The sequence below is a fragment of the Lissotriton vulgaris genome, chromosome 6 (assembly GCF_964263255.1).
Source record: "Lissotriton vulgaris chromosome 6, aLisVul1.2, whole genome shotgun sequence".
Lineage (NCBI taxonomy): Eukaryota > Metazoa > Chordata > Amphibia > Caudata > Salamandridae > Lissotriton > Lissotriton vulgaris.
In genome coordinates, this window is record NC_141694.1 from 1,260,400,587 (window position 1) to 1,260,426,182 (window position 25,596).

General features: G+C 44.8%; 1 protein-coding gene across 1 annotated transcript in view; it reads right to left on the reverse strand.

The window, feature by feature from the left end:
• Positions 1-3,131: 3,131 nt before the first annotated feature.
• The window catches only part of CALHM6 (calcium homeostasis modulator family member 6), a 101,358-nt gene continuing 78,893 nt past the window's right edge, over positions 3,132-25,596 (reverse strand). Inside the window, exon 2 of the mRNA XM_086927375.1 lies at positions 3,132-3,616. Within this exon, the coding sequence (XP_086783501.1) occupies positions 3,197-3,616 (420 nt within the window). The 3' untranslated portion in view covers positions 3,132-3,196. The remainder of the gene's footprint in view (positions 3,617-25,596) is intronic.

The window sequence follows — 25,596 nt, forward strand, 5'->3', positions numbered from 1 at the left end:
CTTACAAGTAATAACACAATCTATTGTGGCCTGCACAATTGAAAAGACAGACAAAAATTGTAAAACACAAAGCTTGTAAAATACAGTTGGTACATTTAAAGCTGCCAGATATTAACACCTATCTTTTACCACTATTAATTTTGAATATAAACATGGGTTATGGAGACTTAAATTGTACAATAAAAAAGCGTTGACGCGTTTCGGTGGTTCGGAACAAATGGAGTCCACCTTTATCAAGACATTTCTTTGTTGTCTGTCGTAATGAAGGGTTTGAACAATTTCCCTATGGAGTTATGTCCTGGAAGTCTACGGTTCTCTGCTGTACGTATGCTAGCGCACTTATGGCTGTCAGACCAAACGAAACGGGACTCCATACGAGAGACGCGATAACACGGGATGGCGATGGGACTTATCATGGCTCCATCTAATAAGTAATTACTTGTTACTGACCAAAGAACGGAAGGACTGACTCCATATTCCACGAGCATAATTCCCGGTGTACCAAACAAACAATTTAAAGGACCCCTTTACGCTCAGGCTATACGATTTCTTGTTGTCGACAAAAGATACATGCTCACCACCTAATTTGTTAGCCTTGAAAAAGCCCGCGGAGGGCGAAACGCGCGTCGGCTGTGACGGTGTGGCAAAAGAAAGGAATTGTTAATAAATGGACTTGGAATAATATTCAACATTGTACATGTCTTTTTGAGGACCACGAGGAGCTTGTGAAATTACCTTTCGTAAGAGCTGTAATGGCTAAATGCTATTTGGAGAATAGTAACTAAGAGGGATGTGCCTTGGTACTTTTTCTAACTAGCGCACTTATTGTTGAGGTGTCAATATTTCAAGAATTCTCGGAAACGGTCCTGTATTAGATCTGCACCTTCCAGGAGAACGGGGAACGGGTTTCTGGAATTTACGTTCTCTATTGGTATATCTTGTGGATTTATGTCTCAGCGTTGGTAAAGAATACTCCTGCTCTTGCAGGGGCTTGCCGTGACGTATGATGCATAATTTACATGTCAAATATTTTCAGAGCTCGGCTGGTGCAGCCTGATCCGACCTTTGACTCGACACTGGCTCGGTTCTCCTTGTTTACTTGCTGACTTGTCCACCTTACTAAACTGTCAACATAAAAAGTTAGCTCCTCAAGTTTGTACTGAATAAAATTTAAATTTTCTATGGTGACTTCTCTTGCTCATCACCGTTTTCAGTATTTTATTTTCTTTGCTTGACTCTCCCCCCCTTATTTGCTTCAGTCAATTTTCCTCTCCCATCCTAAACACTTCCCACTCCCACACTAGTTAGCAGTGTAAAGCAGACTCCATGCGACGCAAGCACCTTATACATCTATAATAAATTAAAGTGAGGGCTTCTTATTTATTGATCAATAAACATTGTAGTTTTGCTAATTTTTTTAAATTAATTTAGTTCCTAGTATACTGATTCTGATTTTGTTGCTCTGAAGTAATGTTCAGCGGTCCCATTTGAAGACTGCCTGCAGTTGTTTGAGACAGTGTAGTTTGCATTTGGCCCAAATCAAAATATAAAATATAAAACCTATGTGTGTTATTTCCTAAACTGAGCTACATTAACATGCCCTTTACATCGGCAAGGCGTGAGTGCAACCGCACTTACTATTCTAACTCCAATGCTAGTAATCCGGGTGCTAGAGCCATGCTAAAATGAAGGCTAGTTCAGGTTATGTTTACGTGATATTAAGGTTTTCTCTATGCATCATATGGCGATGTAGTAGCAGCTAAAATGGTGCATATAGGAGTACTACAATAATTGTCGCTAGCTGGTTACCACCTTTGTGTGACTATTATGTTTTAGAACCAACCTATGTACTAGGTTAGTTCACAAAAGACCTAATCACTGTGAGTTGTAGATTAAGCTTCCTAATGATTATTCATTATGCTAACCACAATTTGCTACCCCGTGACTGGCTACAATCACAAGAATGGTGGTCCAATCACAAGAATGGTGGTCTGCAAGAGACAGCAAACCCCGAGCCCGATGACAGTATTCCAAAACAGAACACTTTCTTGAAAGCAGCCCAAGATCCTAAAAGAAATTGTGGTTGCTTTAAAAAAGAATTTAAAAAGTTTTCAGTTTCGGAAAACTTTAATGAGAGCAGGCAGTGGTACTGTGAAGGGGTCTAAAAGTGACCCTTTCCCGCTGCAAATGAGCTATCACCCCAATTTGGGAGTCTGGAATGAATTACTCTATGGTTTGCCACTGGAATTACAGTCGCAAACCATTGAGACATAGGTTAGTGAATCGCAATTTGAAAGGGGCGCCCCTAACACATCCTTTTCAAATTGAGATTCAGTAATGATTTCTAAAACCAGTTTGCGGTTCGGTAGAAATTTCCATAATCTCAATATGGGATTAGTATATATTTAAAAGAGCTCTAGTGGTCACAAACCCTGTATTTTAATGAAACAGATGGTTAGTGCCCGCAAAAACCCTTTGTGCATCTGACCCCTACTTTCACTCCACTAGAACAATGTTATCAATGTACATTACCAGCAAAGAGTTGCGCAACAATGTGTGTGGGTGGGTGGAGGGGGTTTCAAAGCCAAAGTAATCAGAAATTCAAAAAGTTGTTTGGTATCAAATGTTACAGACTTTACAAATCAAACATAAATAAAAACATAAAAAGCCGAAAGGCTAAATCCTAACACTATTTTTCCTGAGTCTGTGACTTAATACCCGTAAGTCTAAACTGGTGAATAAAAGTTGAGATGAGTTTGCCTGATCCAGGCTAAGGCACTTATTGGGCATTGTTCACCTAAAAGGCCACACATTACCCCAACAATGTAAATGATAGAACAATCTAAAATAAGCAATTTATACAGTAAGTAATGGGTAAAAGACACATACGAGGTCCATAATGAAGAATTGGTAGGGAGACTTATCATAGTTTGAGTGTGACCAAAGGCAACACCATTCGGACACGGAATTGCACAGAAAAGGAAAGCAGATAGCAATCACGTTGGAGAATCTTTCAGTCAAGATGAAGTAAGTTCATGGGATAGTTTGCCCGTGTACTGTTCCCCTATGAGGCACATTCAAATGTTTCAACATACCTAATTGACTTACTACAGAAAAAAGATAATATTGAGTCCTGAGGCAATGTGTTGATCAATTCATTTCTTGTTCATGCTTCTAACCTTGAACTCGCCTTGTGTTAAACAGCAGCCTCACCCATTGCAAGATCATCCACAAATACTAGAACTGGGGGTAATACATCGCCCTCTGCAGACCTGATGCTAGCAGTCTTGTCAGGGCTCTCAACATATTTGTGTATGGTACTGTAGAATTGTCCCTTTGTGTTATAAGCATAAAGAGCTGAGATCTGACGCCATTCTTGATTTCCTGGAGTTAGGAAAGGCTCTGGTTTTGTGCACTCAAAGAAACTTTGCACATTCCTCTCTGCCAGTTTGGCAGCATGTTCCTTGGCCTTGGCCTCAAACATCTCCTTCTCCTTCTCCATGTAGATTTTCCAGAACTTGAGTTGCAGAAAACTGACTGGGGAACGGCAATGGCTGATGCATGTGCATACCAGAGTAAATGACATGATGCTGGCGATCAGGATCCACCCCAACACCTATAGGACAGAGCAATAAACTATTGAACTTACATTATCAAGTACTTCCAAGACAGCAGCATTTTTTTTATTAGGCACCGCCACAATGAGACAATTAATATTTATATTGGGTTTTGCCAACACACATTCACAGTTCTGAGATTTAATCTTCAGGCAAATGTTAGACTACCCAACAGATACATGCTAGTCCCAAAGCTTCAAATGCGCTTCAGAATAGTACTACAAATTAAAAGAGTGGAACCGACATAGAGCGGCAATTCTATAGAACAGACATACGTCTTACCAGTACTACTATTGTTGGATCTCGTTGGGCTCCCCATCATTAGAATAGACTTGTGGTCCAAGGATTTCCGTTTGCTACCTTGGCTTCTCGTAGCCCAGATGCTGTGCTCAACCTCACTGGAATCTTATCACCTTGTTGCATGCATCTAACTTGACTCCAAACACCTTGGTTTTATCCCTTCCCATGTAATAACAAAATGAGAGAGAGAGGGTAAAGGGCACTCTCGGTCCCCCTAGTCAATATTATTAAACAACTAAAGAGTGTCGTAAAGGATATGTGTGTGAGCACTAGACACAGAGAAGGAAAAGGAAAAATCACCCAGAATGAGTCACAATGTACATCAGTGGGGATTTTTCAGGAAGCCCTCACTCACCACCATCACAAATCTGTATGTCCCTTTGCCTTTCAGACTGTACAGGTACCTCTAACTTGAAGGTATCCCATCACTTATGGTTTGTTTTTTGGACTTATTTTCTACACCTGCTTTTAACTTTCACGTCCTCAGGTAAGGCTGGGCCTTAGCGTGCCCATACCACCGAGGTACACAAACTGACGGTCCTGACGAAAGCCCAGTAAAAGACACATAGAATGGCAGAAACATGTTGACCCCACTTTAAGTGGAAACAACCAAGTCATAAACTGGTAGTTTTCCCACACATATTTTATCCATGTCAAACTGACCATTGAATAAAGTTTTTGTATGGTACAGTCACTGACATTTTTAATTCACATTTCTTTTTGACACCCTTGCCACGAAGAACCAGCTCCGCAGTAATCTGGCGTTGTAGCACACCAGGGAGGCATTGGGCTTGTCCTGGTGTGCCCGATGATGAAGCATGTCACCACCCAGGGTGGTGAGTGAGGGCTTCCTGAAAAATCCCCACTGATGTACATTGTGACTCATTCTGGGTGTTTTTCCTTTTCCTTCTCTGTGTCTAGTGCTCACACACATAACCTTTACGACACTATTTAGTTGTTTAATAAAATGTATCCCTTCCCAGTCAGTTTTCCAACAGCTGGCTTTTCTCTACAGTTCCGCCCACAGCCCAGAAGTATATTGTGATCCTTACACAATCTGCTGGTGACTCTCCATCAAGCTGCCATGGCTCCTCCAAAATGAAGACGTATAACTGAAGGACAGCAGCGTTCAGGACCAAGACTGTCAAACTAAGTGAGTAGATGGAAGGTGGGGAGGCCAAGTTAAGCATGCAGCGTAGGACTCATGGAATACATCTCTGCCTACGCCAAAGCAGCATGCCCAAGGTTACAGAGATAAGAAAGGTGGAGAATTTTCATTTCACACATCCACTATTGAAGACTCTCACACCTTTATGGCATAAACGCCTTGAACCTGTCAAACGAACAAAGACCCCCGAAAGGTGTCTTCACAATTTATGTTTCTCCAACCTACAAATGCTTCAACCTGGGGCATCTCTCTCATATGAGCATTGGAGTTTCTACCCTCCTTAATTTCCGTCTCTTTTTTTCTACAACACAAACAGATAATAATGAGCTATTTGTTACTATTAGTATAGTAGAAAAAATACTGACTGAATCAAACAGCAGTCTGTGGCAGGCACAGTCATCTGTGTTCATCTGTAACGAAACTGGTGCTCATGTAAAGAGGTTTGCGTCGTTCATGTACCACTTTGCGTGTTGCAAGCATGACGCAAACCCCTCATAAATATTCAGCTTCGACATTATAGCCCTTCTCTCGAATACAGTGAAGCATTACTACACCTTGGGGGTGCAACCTAACTCCTCAATCTGGGAAATGGTGTTCTGTAAAACATATTTAGCAATGACTTTCAGTACACCAAAATAATACCACTGCATCTCTATTAACCAAACAAGCACAGCTGCCGCAGTCTGTTCTACAGTAGAAAGAGGCAGACCCACAGAGTCTCCAGTGACAATTTCAGAAGCTGTTATGTTATGTTATGTTATGTTATGTTACGTGGATTTGTACTGCGCACAGCTGCCCCAGCCAAGGGGCGTCCTGGCGCATGTCAAGGTAACACGCAACAACCACAGAGAACACAACAGAAAAAAGGAGATAAAAGTTAAAACAGAAAAGTTTTTATCGCCTTGCGGAAGCAAAGAAGGTCTTCTAGCAGCCGAATCTCTACCGGGAGAGAGTTCCAGAGTTCGGCCGCTTTGACCCGGAAAGAGCGTCCACCAATACGGCACAGCTTGTATCGTGGAGTGATGGAAAGAGCTTGGCCCAAGGATCTCAAATGTCTAGTGGGGACATACCAGGACAGAAGACCCGTAAGAGTTTGAGGGGCCGTGCCATTTAGGATCTTAAAGGCCAAGCATAGCACTTTAAACTGGATTCTTGCTCTGACCGGGAGCCAGTGCAGCGCTTTCAGAGTACTAGACACAGAGCAAGATCTGGGAAGACCTACAATAGCTCTAGCTGCAGCATTCTGCACTCGTTGGAGGCGAGTGACTTCGGCCAGATTAGCGCCAACCAGAAGAGAGCTGGCATAATCCAGGCGCGATGTAACAGTCGCCTGGATTACCAGCTGCCGCGTATGAGAGTCAAAAAACTTCAGGACTGGTCGCAAAGGCAACAGAAACACAGTTGTGGGCTGCACGGTCAATAGCCAGCAGAAGAATATGAGCCTCTTGCAAAGGCCAGCAGAATCAAGGAAGATAATGTATATCCATACAATGTAAGATTTGTTGGTTTACATGCGTTCCGGAGTAAGGGGAAGTACCAGAATAATATAGGTGATGGGGCACCCTTGATTCAAAAAGGAATATGAAAAAACAAAAGACCTCCAAAATGAAAAGTGAACATAAAAAACAACAGTAAATAGAAAATCAGTGGACAGATAGGGACTAGAAAATTGTTTTATAAAGTAACTGAATCCTTTAAATGTGTATTGAGCAGGACAGGTCCTTTCAAAGCCATCTATCTCACTGTGTTCAGCATTCCCCGTGTACCATTTGTAACTCCAAATAATCAAATTCATATGTTTAAATCTACTTTTTCCATTTTCTCACCATTATTTTTCATCCTTCTTTCTTGCTTTCAATTCATTTTATTCAATCCATGTTAAACGTTAATGTTCAAGAAAGCTCAGAAGCATAATGTGGGTTCCCAATACATTTCGGGAATTAATTCCCTTCATCAGGGCATGTAAAAATATAAAGAAATATATATACTTTTAACCATTACTGTCAGCCAAGCATTTCACTAATATTCAAACATCGCATTAAATATAAACATGAATCTCAACAACCTTGTGTCCATGTTAGTATTGGCCTTGCAAGTCCTTAAGAAATGCAGTCTTTACGTGTGTTTTTCAATGTTGCTCCTTCCAAGAAATGCTTGTAACCTTTGTTTATCCACGATTTCTAAATTGACAGGGAGCCCAATAATGGTTCAATGTATATATATTTGCTTTGATTTTTAAATGCCCCTGATGACGGGAATTCATTCCCGAAATGCATTGGGTTTATCAAAACAAAAATCATGACATGGAACCCACCTTATGCTTCTGAGCCTTCTTGAACATTAACGTTTAACATTCATTGAATAAAATTAATTGAAAGCAAGAAAGAAGGATGAAAATGAATGGTGAAAAAATTTAAAAAGTAGATTTAAACATATGAATTTGATTCATTGGATTCAGGCACTGATGTGGCTGTGCAGCTTGATGGAACCTATGAAGGTTCCTTCGCTGTTTAGTAATGTTGCAGCGCAATGGGACGAAGCGCGAAGCAAGTTTTGCACGCCGATAATGTTTGAAAGGAGTAATTGTACATGATTATCTTTTGGATTACTAGGAGTGCATCTCATCCCCACTCAGCCCTTTGTAACTCCCCCATCTTTGGCCCCTTCAATTACTAGTGACATTTAACTTTAATCATCAAACCTGCACATCAAATTGTAAGTAGAAACTTCCTTGAATTTCGTGACAGCCATACAATTGTTAAATATTGTGTGTATTCTTACTCCAAGGATCCAAGGACCATATTACAGAAGTTTGTAGTGTTGGAAAAAATCATGGCAAAACAATTTGCCTATTAGTTGCTGCATTGCACCTCCGATTTTGGCAATCAAAATTACAGAACGATTTTTAAAACAGGGATGTAAATTGAGAAAGAGCAAAAGTTGAAAAAAAAAAAGAATATCCATTAGGGGTCTCCAACCAGTCGATTGCGAGCTGCGAGTAAGTAGCTCGTAGACCTCCTGTATCTTCTTTCACCCTAGTATAGCCAGTCTATTATTTTGTTTAATTTCAGGCCTCTTAGCAGCCTTGGTCCGTCCTTAAACCAGCAGGTGCGATTTTCATAATTGAGCTTAGCTGGTGCTGGGCTGACAGACAGAAGCATGTGAAGTCATTGCTGAAAGCCAGACTACGGGATGAGCAGTATTAGACTGCTTAACTGGAATCGCGCGCCTGCGTTCTGCAGCCTAGCACCACACTTCAAAATTTGCTAACATTCGTGACAAGAATTTTCAATTCTATTAAGGACTAGGAGGCGAGGATTATGCTTAGTCTCATTTCTTTACTGACACATAGCAGCCAATCACATTACAGTAAAGAAAAAACAGAAAATACGTCACCCATGAACCCAGGGCAACCATAGAGTACACCCATAGTATATAAACAGTCTCAGAGGTAACCACTTCCTCTTTCTTTGTCCAAATCCAGTAGGAAGAACCAATTAAACATCAGAAACCACGGAGAACATCATCCGAAAGGACCAAAATCCGAACGAGGAGGAGGAGGAACTTCCAAAAGCCACAGGAACAGAAGCAGGCCAACGAGGAGTAGAAACTCGCAGCAGAACTTCCACAAGGGCGGAGCCGGAGGAACCTCACTTGGGATCAGAGCCTGAAAAGAGACACAAAGCCGTAATACACATCCTGTGTAATTATGAGCAAACAAAGGGTGGGTAGAGAAAAAATCAAAGCATTCAGTACATTTCATCAGGAAAGATCTATGAAGCATTGCATAGTAACAATATAATAGATACATGCATATACAACGGGTGGGATAATCCTCGCCTCCTAGTCCTTAATAGAATTGAAAATTCTTGTCACGAATGTTAGCAAATTTTGAATTCTATTTCAGGACAGGAGGCTCCGATTATGCTTGTTCAAAGCTCATCCACCACAACAGAAGCAACAGTAGGAACAGGCTTGAAATAAAATGTCTTAAACACTGAATCTGAGGACCAATCAGCAGCTTTCATAATGTCACATAAAGAGACCCCCAATGAAAAAGCCTTAGAGGCCATGGCTCCCCGAGCCGAGTGAGCACCAAAAACAGAAACATCAATGCCCGCTTCCTCCATAAGCCATCTTACCCAACGGGCCAAAGTGGCTGGAGCAACGGGACGAAAGGGTTTTTGCAAAGCAATCAACAATTGACCCTGCATATCAGATCGATGAAGAGAAGTACTCACCTCATACTCCTTAAGGCATTGAACTACACAAAGGTTAGGTCGAGCCGGAAAAGAAGGATACGAAATGACCTCCGTGTTAGTTTTTGTGCGCCGGGAAAGGCGAAAGGAAACACCCTCAGGCGTGAAACTACGACCCGCTAGATCTAGAGCGCGGACGTCAGAAATGCGTTTGCAGGAAAGCAAACACAGTAACATAGTAAGCTTGGCTGAAAGTTGCTTACGAGATAATAAGGAATTAACCGGCCAAGCCTCCAGAAAACGTAGTACCACAGAAACGTCCCATAGGGAAACATATCTAGGCTTAGGAGGAGTAGCCATACGAATACCTTTCAGAATTCTGGCTACGAGAGGATGTACCCCAACTGGCTTGCCATCGATAGGAAGATGACCCGCCGAAATGGCGGAACGGAAATTGTTGACTGTGCAATAAGCCAAACCCGAAGAGGAGGACAGAGAGGACAAAAAATTGCATATCAAAGAGATATCAGCCGATGTGGGATCAACTTGCCGTTGAGCACACCAATCACTCCAACGCTTCCAGGAACTTCTGTAGCGCTTGTGAGTGTTAGGGGCCCAGGCATTGCTGAGGAATCTGGCAGCGTCCTCAGAAAGGCCTGGCACCGTCCAACGTTCCCCGAAATTCGCCACGCCAGGAGAAGGAGGGAGCCGGACTGAACCAGGGGATGCGGATTCTGCAATGGATCTAGAAGGAGATTCGCCCTCTGAGGAAGAAGAAAGGGCAGGTCGCATGCCATCTCCAGAAGAACAGGGAACCATGGCTGAGCCCTCCAGAGAGGGGCAATCAGAATCAATTCCGCCTGAAAGCGCGTCACGTAGGCCAGAACCCTCGGGAGCATCATAAATGGGGGAAACGCATAACAGAGGGATGTCGGCCATGTCTGGAGGAAAGCATCGGTGGCTAGAGCCTCCGGATCCGGTCGCCAGCTGAAGAACTGGGGAAGTTGGGCGTTGAGCCGGGACGCAAAGAGGTCGATCAGACACGGACCCCAGTTGCGAAGCAGTTGGCGAAACACCCTGGGGTGGAGTCTCCAGTCGCTGAAGTCCCTCAGATGTCTGGAGTTCCAGTCCGCCACTAGATTGCGAGACCCGGGAAGGTACTCTGCAATAACAGTGATCTTGTGTTGGAGGCAATAATGCCAGAACTCCTTGGCAATCTCTGCCAACAATCGCGACCGAGTTCCCCCCAGCTTGTTGATGTAACGCACTGCGGAGACATTGTCCATCCGGAGAAGGATGCAGCAGTGGGATTGAAGAGGCGACAGGCATTTGATCGCAAATGACCCCGCCAGCAACTCCAAACAGTTGATGTGGAGTGAAAGTTCCCGCGGAGACCACCGTCCCCCCGTCGAGACCGGACCGCAACGGGCTCCCCATCCCCAACGACTGGCATCCGATTCGATCACAATCTCCGGAGAGGAGCCGAAGAGGGCCCTGCCGTTCCAGGCCTCCATGTGATCCAACCACCATTGCATCTCCAGTCTTGCCTCCTCCGAGAGAGGAATCAAATCGTAATACCGGAGGCCACGCTGAAGATGCTGAATCTTCAGACGTTGAAGGGCCCGATAATGTAGCGGTGCCGGAAAAATTGCCTGCAGGGAAGACGCCAAAAGCCCGACTACTCGTGCTAACAACCTCAATGACACAGTCGGACTCGAGATAATGGAATTCAATTCCTTCTTGATATAGCGAATCTTCTGCTGGGGCAGCAGCAGCTGACATGTGATGGAGTTGACTCTGAACCCCAAGAAATCGATGACCTGAGAAGGATGAAGAACAGATTTGGGAACATTCACCAGAAATCCGAGGGACTGGAGAAGGTCTATGGTCCAGTCCAGATGAGTCATTAGTCGGACCGGACAATCCGCCAGAAGGAGGATGTCGTCCAAATAAATGATCAAACGAACCCCACGACTGCGGAGCGATTCCACTACAGGACGTAACAGTTTCGTGAAGCACCACGGTGCCGACGAAAGGCCGAAGGGAAGGACTTGGTATTGATACCAAGTCCCCTGCCACTGAAACTGCAGAAAACGGCGATGGGGATGGAAGATCGGGACCGAGAGGTAAGCATCTTTGAGGTCCAGACGAACCATCCAATCCCGTTCCCTCAAGAGGTCTCTCAACAGATGGATACCCTCCATCTTGAAGTGTCTGTAAACTACCCCCGCATTGAAGTCCTTCAGATTGAGGACCAACCGTGAACCTCCTCCCTTCTTGTCCACCAGAAAAATCGAGCTGGCAAATCCCTGCGGATGGCGGACTGCCGGCACAATGGCCCCCTTCAATACCAGAGACTTGAGTTCCTCTGTGATGAACTCCTGACTTTCCTTTGAGAAGTGAAGAGGGAAGGGAGGACGAGATTGGTGAATGGGATGATAGAATTCTATTTTGAATCCCTGAACCGTTTCCAGCACCCAAGCATCGCCTGAGATTGCGCGCCAATTGGCTAGAAAATGGCGAATCCTGCCCCCCAGAACAACACTGCATGCAGGAAGAAGTCTCACCTGAAGCGGCGGAATCTTGACGTCCGCCGGAGTAGCCACCTGAACCTCCTTTCTTGAACTGCCCACGTCCTTTCCTGGAAGGGTAGAAGTTAGACCGCTGGGCATAACTGGAATCCTGTTGGCCTCCCTTATGGGACTGGTACCCACGTTGAGTGGATTGGTTTTGACCACGGCCGGACGAGCGTCCCCAGTTTCGTCCGGCCTTGTTAAAAACCGGACGCATGGCCCGTTTTAAAGTGGCCTGTGCCTTATCAATACTACTAAAAGTGCTGACAAAATGGGTGAGCTCCTTCAAAAAGGATTGACCAAAAAGAAGACCCTGAGCAGCAGCCCCTGCCTCCGAGGAAGAAAGTTCAGACAATTTCGGGTCCAGTTTCAGAAGAATAGAACGCCGACGTTCACTTGAGAGGGCACAGTTGGCGTTCCCTAAAAAGCAGACGGCTCGCTGTGCCCACTGAATGAGCTCGTCAGGATCGACAGTGGAAGACGCTTCTTTGGCACGGAAGCCTAGATCCAACATTTTTGTGATAGGACCTAAGAGGTCCAAAACTTTATCCTGACAAGCCCGCCAGGAACGGTCCAGACCCTTTTTGGGGTCCTTTGAAAATTTTGTCATGTACGTTAAAATGGTAGGGTCGACCTCCGGCGTGTCCGCCAGGTTGTCCGCCAAATCTGGCCGCGGACACTCTGAGCGAAGACGCGCTCGTACATCTTTATCAAAAGGGTGCCTGATATACTGCTGAACATACTCAGCCACAGCCGGGGAAGGAAGCCAGGCGGAAGAATTCGGGTGCACAATATCCTCGGGCTCAAAAGTTAAAACAGGAGGCCGAGAGGAGGCGTCCACAAAATGTTCTTTGCATTTACGTTTTTTGGGAGGAGGAGGCAAAACCTCCGACGAGGAGGAGGAAGCATCATGGTCATCGCTCTCTACCAGAACAGGGACAGCCTTGGATTTAGAGGACAATGACCGAGCCAACTTCCGAAAGTCCGAAGAATGGGGATTACCAGGAGATGAGGACTTCATGGAGGGAAGCCAACCTTGCTGTTGCGCATATTGCGTCAAATGGCGCTTCAGAGGTGTAATGGCGCGAGCCATTGCCCTGTTCATAGAGAGTTGTACCCCTTTGTCCAGTGCCTCAACCAGGTCCTGCTCAAAAAAGTCAGACCCCTCCTCCTCAAAGTCACCTTCCTCCTCGAAATGATAGGAGCCACTCATGATACACTGGTAGTGTGGTAAATCAGCCCACCAGGTGACAAGGAATCTGGTATGTCAGTGACACAGTCTGAGGGAGTGAAAAACCTCACAGTCAGCAAGTTAAGCAGGAAAAACTGCGTAGAACACAAGATATAGAGCGTGGAGGGAGGCTTGCCGACCAAAAAATAACCACTCTAGGCAAAGCCTATGCAATTTCACAACCGGGACCTTTTTCCAAGCTCCGGCGTCGAAACGGGACTAGCTGACAGGCAGTGGGCGTATACGTCAACAGACGCGTTCAAGAGCCGGCGCTGTGTTGACAGAAAACACAGCTGCGCGAGGAAAAGCCCTTAGGGACAAAGGTCGCGCATGCGCAGACACACGGCTCGCCCGACAGCCAAGGAGCCTGCTCGCGCTGAACGTGCGCGAGGCAGGACAGTCCCCAACTCCCTCCACCAAAATACGGGACAAACGGCAGCAAGTGCCCGACCCCGGGAGGTGACACACGCTCCCACCGACGCGCCGGCCGAGGAAATGTTAGACGACCAAGACGGCAGCAAGAGCGCGAAATAAGCGCCAAAGCAATAGCACACAGCGCGCACAAAGCGGTATGAATTTAAACATACAATACAATATAAGCAGTAATAGAATAACAAGTTTGCACTTAACTGGCTGCGGAGCAGCAAAGAAAGAGGAAGTGGTTACCTCTGAGACTGTTTATATACTATGGGTGTACTCTATGGTTGCCCTGGGTTCATGGGTGACGTATTTTCTGTTTTTTCTTTACTGTATTGTGATTGGCTGCTATGTGTCAGTAAAGAAATGAGACTAAGCATAATCGGAGCCTCCTGTCCTGAAATAGAATTCCACGCTGCACAACCTCTGTGGCCAGTGGGACGAAGCAGTAGCCTTGACACTGGAGCCTAATTATAAGGCCCGGGTTTTCTGGTTGGATACTGTGCAAGTGGTGTGCCTCAGGAGTGCAATCAGTGAAAGGGCCGTGGCTCCTATATATTGTCAACTTGAGATGTAGGCTGTCGGAAAATTCAAAAGGTACTTCAATTTAAAAAAAAAGCGAAACTGTGAATTAATTTCGTAGATGTTACCAGACCCAGCTGAACAGACTGAGTTTTCTCTTTTGTTTCCGCTTTTTTTCCCCCAAACAGGAAGTGTAAATGGATATTGTTATGTCCTGCTGGACACGTTCTAGTGTTCCACCTCTGTTTGCACCCCACACTGTACACCCACCCATCACAGGTGCCTCTGCTAATAAGAGGGGCCGGGCGCATGAGCCCTGAGCCAGTTCCAGACCCCAACCACAGTGTGTCCGCGTCCATCTTCAGTAGTATGTGGGCCCAGGGCCCACAAAATCACAGGTACAAACCTATTTTTTTGCTCTAAAAAGCAGAGAGAAGAGCGAGTTTGAAAATAAAAGTACTTCTGTTTTTAACTCACCATGAGATGGAAACATTGTTATTTATTAAAATGGCAACACAAAACTACGTTTTTATTCTCTGTGCATGTGTGAGAATGAACTATCTGTTCAAATTCAGAGCTTATAATATAATTCACAGGTGTATTAAAATTACCCTGATGGTTTGTCTTTTCTTTCTTGACTCACCTTTTTTCCACGCTGAAAGTGTAACCTGAATCAAGAACGGAAAGCCAGCCCGCTCAAGGCAATTTCAATACAACTGTGAATTATATCACAAGCTCTGAAGTTGAACAGATAGTTCACTTTTAAACATGCACAACACAGTAGAAGGAAGTTTCCTGTGGGAATTTCAATAAATAAAAAGTTTCTATCTCATCAGTTTCAATTGAGTTCAAAGCAGCATTACTTTATTCGCAAGCTCACTCCTCTCTCTCTATACTATAAAGTATGGTGACAACACCAATCCATGTAATTCTTATCAGTGTTTCTAGGGCACTCAACATATTTTGTTCAAACCACAGTACTGGCTCCATAGACTTTGGGTTTAAAGTCAGTGAGGCTGGATGTGTGGGGTCTCTAGGAACAATGCGCAAGTTGCACAGCCTTTACCGGCTTACAGTGATTTTCAGCGATCAGAAGTAACTCTCCCTACAGAAAAGGTTAAAGACCCCACCTAGTATATGGCCAACCATATATATATATATATATATATATATATATATATATATATATATATACACACACACACACACACAATGGTTTTTTACTCCTTTTACTACTTACTTGATCAAAAAAAGGGACACATTGATATTGCCTCACCTAGCCCAAATTACTCAACAAACACTGGCAAAGCCAATAGATTTTAAGTTTTTTTAAGGGTGTGCCAATGGGAAATGTGCATGATATACAAATAAACCAAGTACAGCACAGAAAAAAAGCCTATGAAAGTGAATGCTACAGAAAATAATGCAACCTTTTCTGTTTCGTTCACTTCACTCAGAAGTGCCACTTGTTGGCTGATTTATGATGGAAAATAGTCCCCCATGTTCTCCAATCGAGGTGGAAGGATACACAAACAGATTATGGAAAAACTGAGACTAAAACACTCGTGGATTGAGCTAATATTTTTATTGTACCTATTTTCAAAAGTTAAAGTTAACAAAAAGGAAAGAGTACCCTGATGCCAAGTCTACCACAATTACTCTCATTGCAAAACAGCAATTAGAGAGAAACCTGTCCAAATAAATGGGTTTTCAAATGTTTCAAGAAGCTGAGAAGATCAGTGTTGGCTTGTAAAAAATTAGGAGGGAATTCCAGGTTTCAGCCATGAGTACCAAGTGTGAATGCTGCAAAAGTGAGGGACGACCAAAGTGTTTGTCTCTATAGAACTAAGAGACCGTTCAAACATATAGCGACGGAAGATCTTGCACAAGTAGGCTTGTGAAGTCCCGTAAAGCACCATGTGGTAGATGCATAGTTTCTTGAAAATAAATCTTTTGCAGATTACTTCACTTTTGCAGTCAATTTAAAGAAGACAACCAGGCTGCGATGCAGGTTTTTTGTTTCAGACTGAGGATTAACTAGGCAGCAGCTTTCTCTAGACGTTGTAGTCTGTTGGTAAATCAGACTTCTAAACTAAAATAGGCAGAATTGCTTTAGTCCAACTGCTAAATAATAAGTGATTGGGAACTGTCTTTCCGTGATAATTGGGAACAATGGGATGTTTTTTTCTGATAATGTGAAGCATAAAAAACAAGTCATGGAAACATATTTATTTAGAAATGCTGTGCATGAAAAATAATCCCAAGATTTCAGACTACGGAAGTAGAAGAACCAGCTGGGTGGAGGGTAGAACGTCTAGATCAAGTGGCCAGCAGTTACCTAACCAAGCAGAGTGATAACCGGAAACCCAATTTTTAGTCTTCAGGGTTTACCCTGAAAGAGTTCATCCAACTGGCTACTGCACACATGTAGTCTTTAAAGTTTGATTTGAAAGAGTTTCTCCCGACGTCTAAGGGCCAGATGTAGGTAGCCAAATACCGGTCGGTAACGGCCGAAAATACAGAATTTCGGCAGTTACCGACCGGTATTTGGATATCGAGATGTAGGGTCACAAAAAATACAGATTCGGTAAATAAAAGTCGGTAATTTTACAGAATCTGTAATTTTACAGAGTCAGTAATTTTACAGATTCAGTAATTTTACCGAATCGGTAATTTTACCGAATCGGTAAATAAGAAATGCTAAAAAAATGAGTTTTGAGATGTAGGTAACTTCTAAAATACAGAATTTCATGAAATTTGGTATTTAAGAGTCGGTATTTACCATGGATTGAAAGCAGGTGGTAACCCGGTGCAGGACATACAAAAGGGCCCAAAATGCAACCGTGTGACCAGAATGGCGGCATTCTACGTGATAGCAAGGCGGCTACGGCTACAGGCAGCAGAAGAGAGGGTCTGGAGAAGGGAGGAGCAAGTAAACAGGCAGAGGATAACGCTATTTAAACTAACTGAGCCAGAGATATTGCAAAGGTACAGGCTACACCCCTACACCATCCTGGACTTGATCAGGGACCTGCACCCACTTTTGGAGCACCCAACCCCAAGGGCGCACGCCATCCCACCACATGTGCAGGTGCTGTGTAGCCTACACCTGCTGCATCTGGGAGTTACCAGTGTGTGATTGCTGTGGTAGGTGGGGTGTCCCAGAGCTGCCTGTCCCGTTTCTTCAGGAAGTTCCTAGAGGCCATGATGCAGAGAATGCATCATTACATCAGCTTCCCTGAAACTCATGCCGAACTGCTCAAGACCAAGACTGACTTTTATCAAATTGCACATTTCCCACATGTCATCGGCTGTATTGATGGCACCCACATCACAATATGCCCACCTGCTGTCACAGAGTACATATACAGAAACAGAAAGTCAACCCACTCAATCCATGTACAGGTAATCTGTGATGCCAAGTACATTATCACGGACATAGTGGCCAAGTCCCAGGAAGTACCCATGACTCCTACATCTTTCAGAACAGTGGGATTTACACACGCCTGACAGCGGGGGAATTTGGCAAAGGATACCTGCTAGGTAAAACTCTGTGTGACACTCCCTTGATACATATTGCAGATGTAGGTATATGTGTGCATGTGAGAAATGGCTTTCTCATTTCCAAATAGGGGATAGTGCATATGCCGTCCGCTCTTTCATCCTGACACCCTACCTCAACCCTTCAACTCCCAGCCAGAGACGATACAACGTGGCACACAAATCTACTAGGAACATTGTGGAGCGCACCTTTGGGCTGTTAAAAAGCAGGTTCTGCTGCCTCCACAAAAGAGGAGGGGCACGGCAGTACTCACCAATCATCTGCACAACCTTGCTACTAAGGAGGGCACTGAGGTGGAATGGAGCGACTATAATGACCATGATGATGAACATGCACTGCCTGAACCCAACACAGCAGGAGTTGCGACACCAACAGATGGCAGACACAGACGGGCAGAGATCACACGCAACTACTTTTAAGTAAGTGAAGAGACAGAGACAGGTGGAGTATGCACCCAACATAGTTTATTATTTGGCACTATGCAGGTACTCAAAAGCACAAATGTGCAACACAAATGTAATCCTTTTAATAATGGTAGTCCTGGGTCACCTCCCCATTTACTGTACAAGTCATTTCCGCCCACGCCTACCAGTGCCAGATTTAAGTGGCTGGCTCTCTTCACTGTGTGTTTGGGCTGTTGGCTCACCCCGGCGCCTGCTGCTCCTCCGTGTCTCAACAACAAGGGGGCTTGTCATGCTGCTCCTACTGGTGCTTTCCTCACTTTCCGGTACATCCAGAGCAGCAGTTTGTGCTGTCTGTGCATTAATCAGCACCTTTACAGCACTGGTCATCCTAGCAATGCACCTAGACACCTAATTGCTGTTGTGGGTGAATCCCTCCTGCATGTTGATGCATCGTCTGCATTGCAGGGAAGTGGCTGTAGCCAGGTGGTTCATTGCCTTACTTTGTTGCTGCGCATGCTGCCTCTCCTTGCGCCTTGTTAACATGTCGTGGTCCAGTTTACTGCACAGAAGCTGCACCGATTGTGTCATGTCCCGCATCCCTGCAGACATCTCCTTGTTCACATCAACCAGTTCTCTGATGCCCTTCCCTATGTCTTCCATATTTGAGTTCAGGTTCTTCATCTGGCGTTGCACATACTGGATGGCCCTCCCCTGCATCCTTTGAATCTGGACCATGCTACCCTCCACATGTGCTGCAACACTGCTATCTCTGGGCCTGCGGCGTCTGCTACCTGTACGAGCACCCTCTGCACTGGACTGCTGTGTGGCAGTGCTTCCTTCCCCAGCCAAGGTTTGAGTGTAAGCATGGGCGAATTTTGCGAATCTCGCGTTCGCGAATTTTGCGGATTTGCGAACTCGCAATCCGCAAAATCCGCGAATTCTCGCAAATTTGCGGATTTTTTTTTGTGTGTTCGCGCGGGTTTCTGCCAGGTCGCGAGGGTTTTTGTACAATTTCGCAAACGCGAACTTACCTGTCGGGTCGCAAGTTTTGCGAACTTGTTGTTTCTACGTGTCCAGCCTGTTTGGGACACTCTTCTTCATCACTGCCACCCTCTGTCACCACATGCCACCCTCTGGCTCACCCATGCCACCCTATGTTTCATCACAGCACCCTCTGGTTGTCCAGTGTACATTATTGTGGCAAAGCAAAGCACACCTTCCCTGCCTCAAGTGACCTGAATTAATTTGGGGCTGATTAATGTGTCACAGAATATTTTTTTAGCTGGCACCTGCTTCCTTAGTGCTTCCTGATTAGTGATCTTTTGCACTTGCTAAGTGCTTTCATTGTTGCAAAATTAGTTACAACACCTGCCCTGCCCCAACTGACAATAATGAATTAGGGGCTGATTAATGTGTCACTGGATTTAAACTTCCAGCCTGGCTCCTGCTTGTCTCCCTTAGCTGTAATTCAGGACCTTTGTGGCATATGTGTAACTATTCTGAGGGTCAGAGCAGGGTCACATAATAGTTGCAAGTAGGCAACTGAACTCTGGAGGGGCCCCTCGGGAAGCACTACAGGAAATGGCTACTAATGATGAGCTTGAACTTTTGAACCTGGTAAGTAGTTTCAGTTTTGCTAAGATCGTATTTCTGCAATTTAGCGCTTATTCGCGGGGCGCGAAGTTGAACTGGGAAGCCGCAAACTCACGCGAACAGTGCGAGCAAGCCATAAAATCCGCTGCTCGCGGATTTGGCGGGAAATTCGCGAATCTCACGGATTGCAAATTTACCGAAAATCCGCAAAATCCGCGAGCGGAACGGATTTTCCGCCCATACTTATTTGAGTGTCATCCCCCTCCATGTCACCTGCTGATGACTCCATTGGGACTAGTGGGGCAACTACATGCCTCTTGCTCTTTTGTGATGCAGGTGTTGTTAGAGGCAGTGACGCAGGCAGTTCAGGTGAGGACAGTGGCAGAGGGGATCCTGAACGTTCTGGTGACGCCTGCAGATGTGGAGACATTTCAAGGTCTTTGGATGGTGGCTGTGTTGTTGGTGCACCTGTGTCCTCTGTGACATTCTCTGCACTTGTGGCTGCCTCCTGGCTATCATCCCTCTCTGGTGCCGTGCCTTCCATCTCCCTGGTCCGCCTGCGAGATGTCTCGCCTGTGGACATATAAGCGTACATTAGCTCTGTGCTCCTGCCTCACAGCCTCTACAATTAAATGATTCACACTGAAACACTGTACATGTTGCCTGCACTTGATTATGTCTGATATGATTTGCCTAACTTGTTGTGTTGCTGTGCTGTATGACATGGTGTTTCATTTAATGACTACATGTCCCATTATGCATTGCTCCTGTATAGTGCTACCTCTACTGGACTGGGGTTAACTTTGCCACATAGGGAAAAGGGAAGGTGATGGGGTGGGGGTGATTGCTGTGCATGCCTCTTACCTTTTCTGGTGGCAGCTCTGGCTGAGCTGTCTGCATCTCCCAGTCCACAGACGCTCTCTGGTTTATTGGTGGACCCCACCAGCTCCTCCAGCTCAGTCAGGGGGTGCACGGTTCTTCCCTCCTCCAGTTTTGTTTGCCTCTTTGTGGAGCTCTGCAATTTGTTTCTTAGTCAGGCTCTTCAGGTCATACCACCTCTTTTTCAGGTCATCTATGTCCCTTGGAGTCACTCCTACAGCATTCACCTTTGCTTGTATGTCCAGCCAAATCTTCCTTTTGGCAGATTCAGCCACAGTCAGGGACAGCTTGCCAAACAATTTCTGGTGTTTCTTCACCACCTCCTCCACGAGGACCTGCAGCTCCATGGTGCTAAATTTTATTTTTCTTCCTCTCTGGAAGTTCCTTTTCACTGCTGCTTGCCATTTTCAAAGTTTAAAAGCACAAAACTTTTCCTGTGGCTCAGGGACTCAGAAGCTTCTGGAGAGGCTGTGAAAGCTGAGCTAATTACTTGCAGCTGCCTGTGTAGCCACTTCCTGGTAGGGAGGGGGAGGGTGGGAGCACCTGATTGGCTGCCTACTTAAGTTTCACTTTTATTTGCTTTCCAATTCGGTATTTACCGAATCGGTATTTACCGAATCGGTATTTCACATTCATTCCTATGGGCCTTTTGGCCCATAGGAATGAATGGAAAATACTGATTCGGTAAATACCGATTCGGTAAATTCCAAATCGGTAAATACCGGTTCGGTAAATTTACGAATGGCAGATTCCGAATTTTACAGAATCGGTAAAAAATACCAAATTTTTACCTACATTGCATTTACCAATTCTGAAATACCGAATCTGTAAAATTCGATATTTTAGAGTCGGTAAATTGCAAATACCTAAATCTAGCCATAAGTGTATTATAAATTGTGATTCATGGGCGTAGCAATAGAAGTTCATGCCAAAGGAGCTTATAGGGTCGGCCAAAGGAGTGAGAAAAATATTCAAGATTTGTGATCAAAGCTGTGCCCAGAGGCACTCCACAGGAATATTGTTTGAAGTCAGGTTAGTAGGGAACTAGAGCATCATCCTAGAAAAAGGACAACCAGCTGAGCGCTGTATCTCTCACTCCAAGGGAAGCTAAATGGTTTAATAGGATTGAGTGTGATACCATGACAAATGCTGCAGAGAGATCCAAGGGCTGGCATTCTTTATCTAAAATTGTACGGATACCATTAGTGGCTTTGATTAACACTGCTTCAGTACTGAAAGAAGGGTGAAAGCCACATTGATGAATATGTAATGACCTGGAGGATTCTACGAACTTTCAAATTTTACAATACTTACTATAAAGTCCCAGGAAAAGGGAGTAGTGACACAGGCCTGCAGTTGGTCGTTAATATTAGATTCAGCCGTATGCTTTATCTTGAATGGCGTTAACTGTGTTTTAGGTGATTTTTCACATTTTTCTGCCCGCAGCAACATTAAAATGCTAAAACTGGCCAGGTTGCAAACCTGATCTGCTCAGAAAGTGACACCACTGCCTTCCAGCCAAAACCAACTTTAAAGGAAGAATCAGACAAGCTCTTAATTTTCCATCATCCATTTGCACCAGAGCTGTCATCACTGCAGTTGACAATCATCCATCCACATGGGAAGTGACACGCTGGATTCCAAACAAAACATAATTATAAGAAGAAGCACATAAGAAGACCTAATTTCCCATCACCCAACTTCACACAAAGTGACATTACTGGTTTCCTGCCAAAACCATCTTTAAATGAAGCCAAATAGAGGCGTTCATTAATGCTCGGTCGCCAAATAATCTTAACAAGAAGAAACTAGGCAAGTAGACTTTGTTTCATATCATCCATTACCACAGGACAAGACATCACGTCACAAGCAGAGTTACCCACTAAAACCATCTTTGTAAGAAGTTAGGCATAAGGGATTCCTTACCCATCATTTCTCTGCACTGAACTTATATCATTGTTTTCCTGACAAAATCATCTGTGGCGGAGGAAGTCAGAGAAGAGGAGATCATTTTCCTATCATCCATCTGCCCAGGAAATGAAATTACTGGTTTCCTCCTAAAACCATCTGCATCTTTAAAATAAGAAGCCCGGGAAGAGGACTCACGTTATCATCATCCATCTCTACAGGAACTGACATCACTGTATTACCCATCATCCATCTGCACTGGAAAGGACGTCACTGGTTTCCTGCCATCCCCATTTTTTTTGTGTCAAACGTATTTTTATTGTCATTTTCAATTCTTACACTACATACATAGTAATATTTTAAATCATCATCTTCGCTTATAGCCACTGTGAAGCTATTACACAGTACAGATTCAAACATGAAAGCCGAAGAGTCGCCCCTTTGAATGCTAAGACATGTACTTACATGCATTATCTGGTTCGTTTCCATTTATTACCCACAAAAGAAGCCCTTCCCATCCCCCTAGTATCTCTCATATATCCTGAGGCTAAGTCCTCCCTGAACAATTGTCGTGGTATAGTCTCCTAGTGTATACCCACGGAGAGGTGGGTCAGAACGAGATCCACAGTTAGGATACAAAAGAAGATAAAGAAAGGAAAGAAAAAGAAAAATCTGAACTTAAAGTGGTATGGCCGGGTGACTTCGGGTTCTAACTATAGGAGTGGAATGGTCTCTAGCAGAAATGGCGGTGTCACTCAGAATTGGAAAAGATGCAGTGCCCTGACTCTTGAGGGGCAGGTGGTTGACGGAGCCCTTTAGATAAACAGCAGACCAGTGGGCCCCAGGTGTATACGAACATTTTTAATTCATCCCTTAAAATATTGTCCATGCATTTCATAGTGAGTGCTTTCCATAAACGTGCATGCCATTGTGTCAGGGCTGGTGCCTCTTTCTTTTTCCAGGCGGCGGCTATGGTCTTCTTGGCTACCCCCAAGCAGAGCCACATTATGGCGTGATCAATCATAGTTTGATATTTCAGGCAGGGGTCTCGAAGGCCTAGGAGTGCAAAATCTGGGGTGTCTGGGATCAGGTATCCCAAAATCTCTTTAATTCGAGCTGGGATTTCCGTCCATAAATGCCGAATTATAGGGTAATCACACCATATGTGGCGAAAGTCCCCAAGTAGGCCACACCCCTCGAACAGAGGTCTGATGTGTTCGGGAAGATCTTTTTTAGTTTGGTGGGGTATAGGTACCAGTCATAGAGTATCTTGTAGTGTGCCTCTTGTTGCTCTAGAGCAGGGTTCTTCAAACTGTGGGGCGCGACCCCCAGGGGGGGCGTGGAGTGTTACAAAGGGGGTCGCGCATTCCCAGTCAAACTTCTGCCCAGGCCCATCGAACTACAAGGGCTTCAGCCCCCCTCCTCCTCGTCTGTGTCTCAGCCTGGGCTGCTGCAGTGCAGCTCGAGCTTCTGTGGGCTGGGCAGTGTCTGGAGTCTTATCTCCTGCACACCCCAGTTTTTGACAGGTCGTTAAAGACCATTTTCATAATTACATGCCTTTGTAAACTGGTTACAGAGGCTTTGTTTTTTTTCTGGTTCCAGTACCCCCTGGACCGCACTCTGCCTATTCCTTACATTTAAACAGTTTATCAAGTGGTAGCTGTGAATAAAACTCCAGGAAGTTAAGAATGTCACAGGTCAACAACAAATAAAATTAACCAAGAATAAAAAAGACATTCATTCATCTTAAAAGGTTTTTTTCAGTACACCAAGAAGTGGATTTACAAGCCGCTTGCGCCACTTTTGCATCACTTTTCCCATGTTAAAAGTGACGCAAAAGTGGCGCAAGGGGCTTGTAAATCTGCCCCAAAATGTTTTTCACTTTTGCCAATTTCTATTATAAGAATAATTTATCTTATAAAAACATTATATACAAGTCCCATTGCATCTCGGCACTAGTGAGAATTTGTTCCTGTGGATGTGCTGGAGTTGTAAAAATTTTAAAGCACTTTAGGGCAGATTTACAACAAGTAACGCAGCACGGTGCAGCAAGTCATTTTACTGCGCCGTGCTCTGTTAGTTTGGAAAGCACAGAGATGCGACATATTTACAAGAATGTGTTGCATCTCTGTCCTTACCCTGCGCTGGCGCACAAGCTTCAGCCATGCACCGGCGCAGGCACCCTTGCACCATGGTTCAAGGATGCCTGCGTCGTGGGGAGATTGTTTTTATTCTGGAAGGTACCCCTTCCTGCACAAAAACAATCACTACAATAATTTTCCTCTTTCAACGCGTGCTGTAGAATGCAGCATGCATTGAAAGAGGTAAAAATGAGGAGAAATGAAAACATTTCTCCTCGTTGCGCCTCGCTGCGCCAACTCTAGGGTGGCGTAGCATTCACACGCATCTCCAGATTTACGATTTCTCGTATATATGGAGATGTGTCTTGTTCAATGGGTGTTGCGTGGAAACACCCACAGCAACACCCATGGAACGCCCCTTCCACGCACAGTGCTGCATGTGAAGGGCCATATTTACAAGGAGAGGAAAAGGCTCGCAGGGTGGCTTTTCATCTCCATGTAAATATGGAGGGGCCCCCTATGCCACCAATACGTCACAAAAAGTGACAGAGTGGTGGCGCAGGGGGCTTGTAAATCTGTCCCTGAGTATGAAGGCTTAGGAATCCATTTGTTAACCTGCGGCACTGGCAGTGCCATGAATCCAGGCTTTTTGCCCACTCCTGCTCTGGGACCAAAGCTTGTGCTGCCTGGACCAGAGCTGGAGATTGATGCATGTGCAGATTCTGCCTACAGGTTTTGAAATGTTTGTCATGAGGGGGTCCTTACACCTGAAAATGTCGACAGGGGGGTCTCAGCATCCAAAAGTTTGAAGACCTCTGCTCTAGAGAGTGATTGTGTTGTCTAACGTCTCTCCATAGACCCTTTAATTGTGTCTCTGTAATATTGTGGCCTAGTGCGCACTCCCAGAATTCAGGGTGTCGTGGGAGCCTGGACCATTTTGTGTTTAACAGCAACGAGTACAGGAAAGAAATACCCCTTTTACTGTCACCACCCCCTTTACATAGTGTTTTAGCATCCAGAGTTCTCTCTTGGCTCCTTCTCTGATGTCAGGTTGTAGGACCCAGTGTTGCAATTGTATGTAGTGGAAGTATTCTGTGAGTGGAAGGTTAAAGTCTCTTTGGCAATTTTCAAAGGTCAGTATA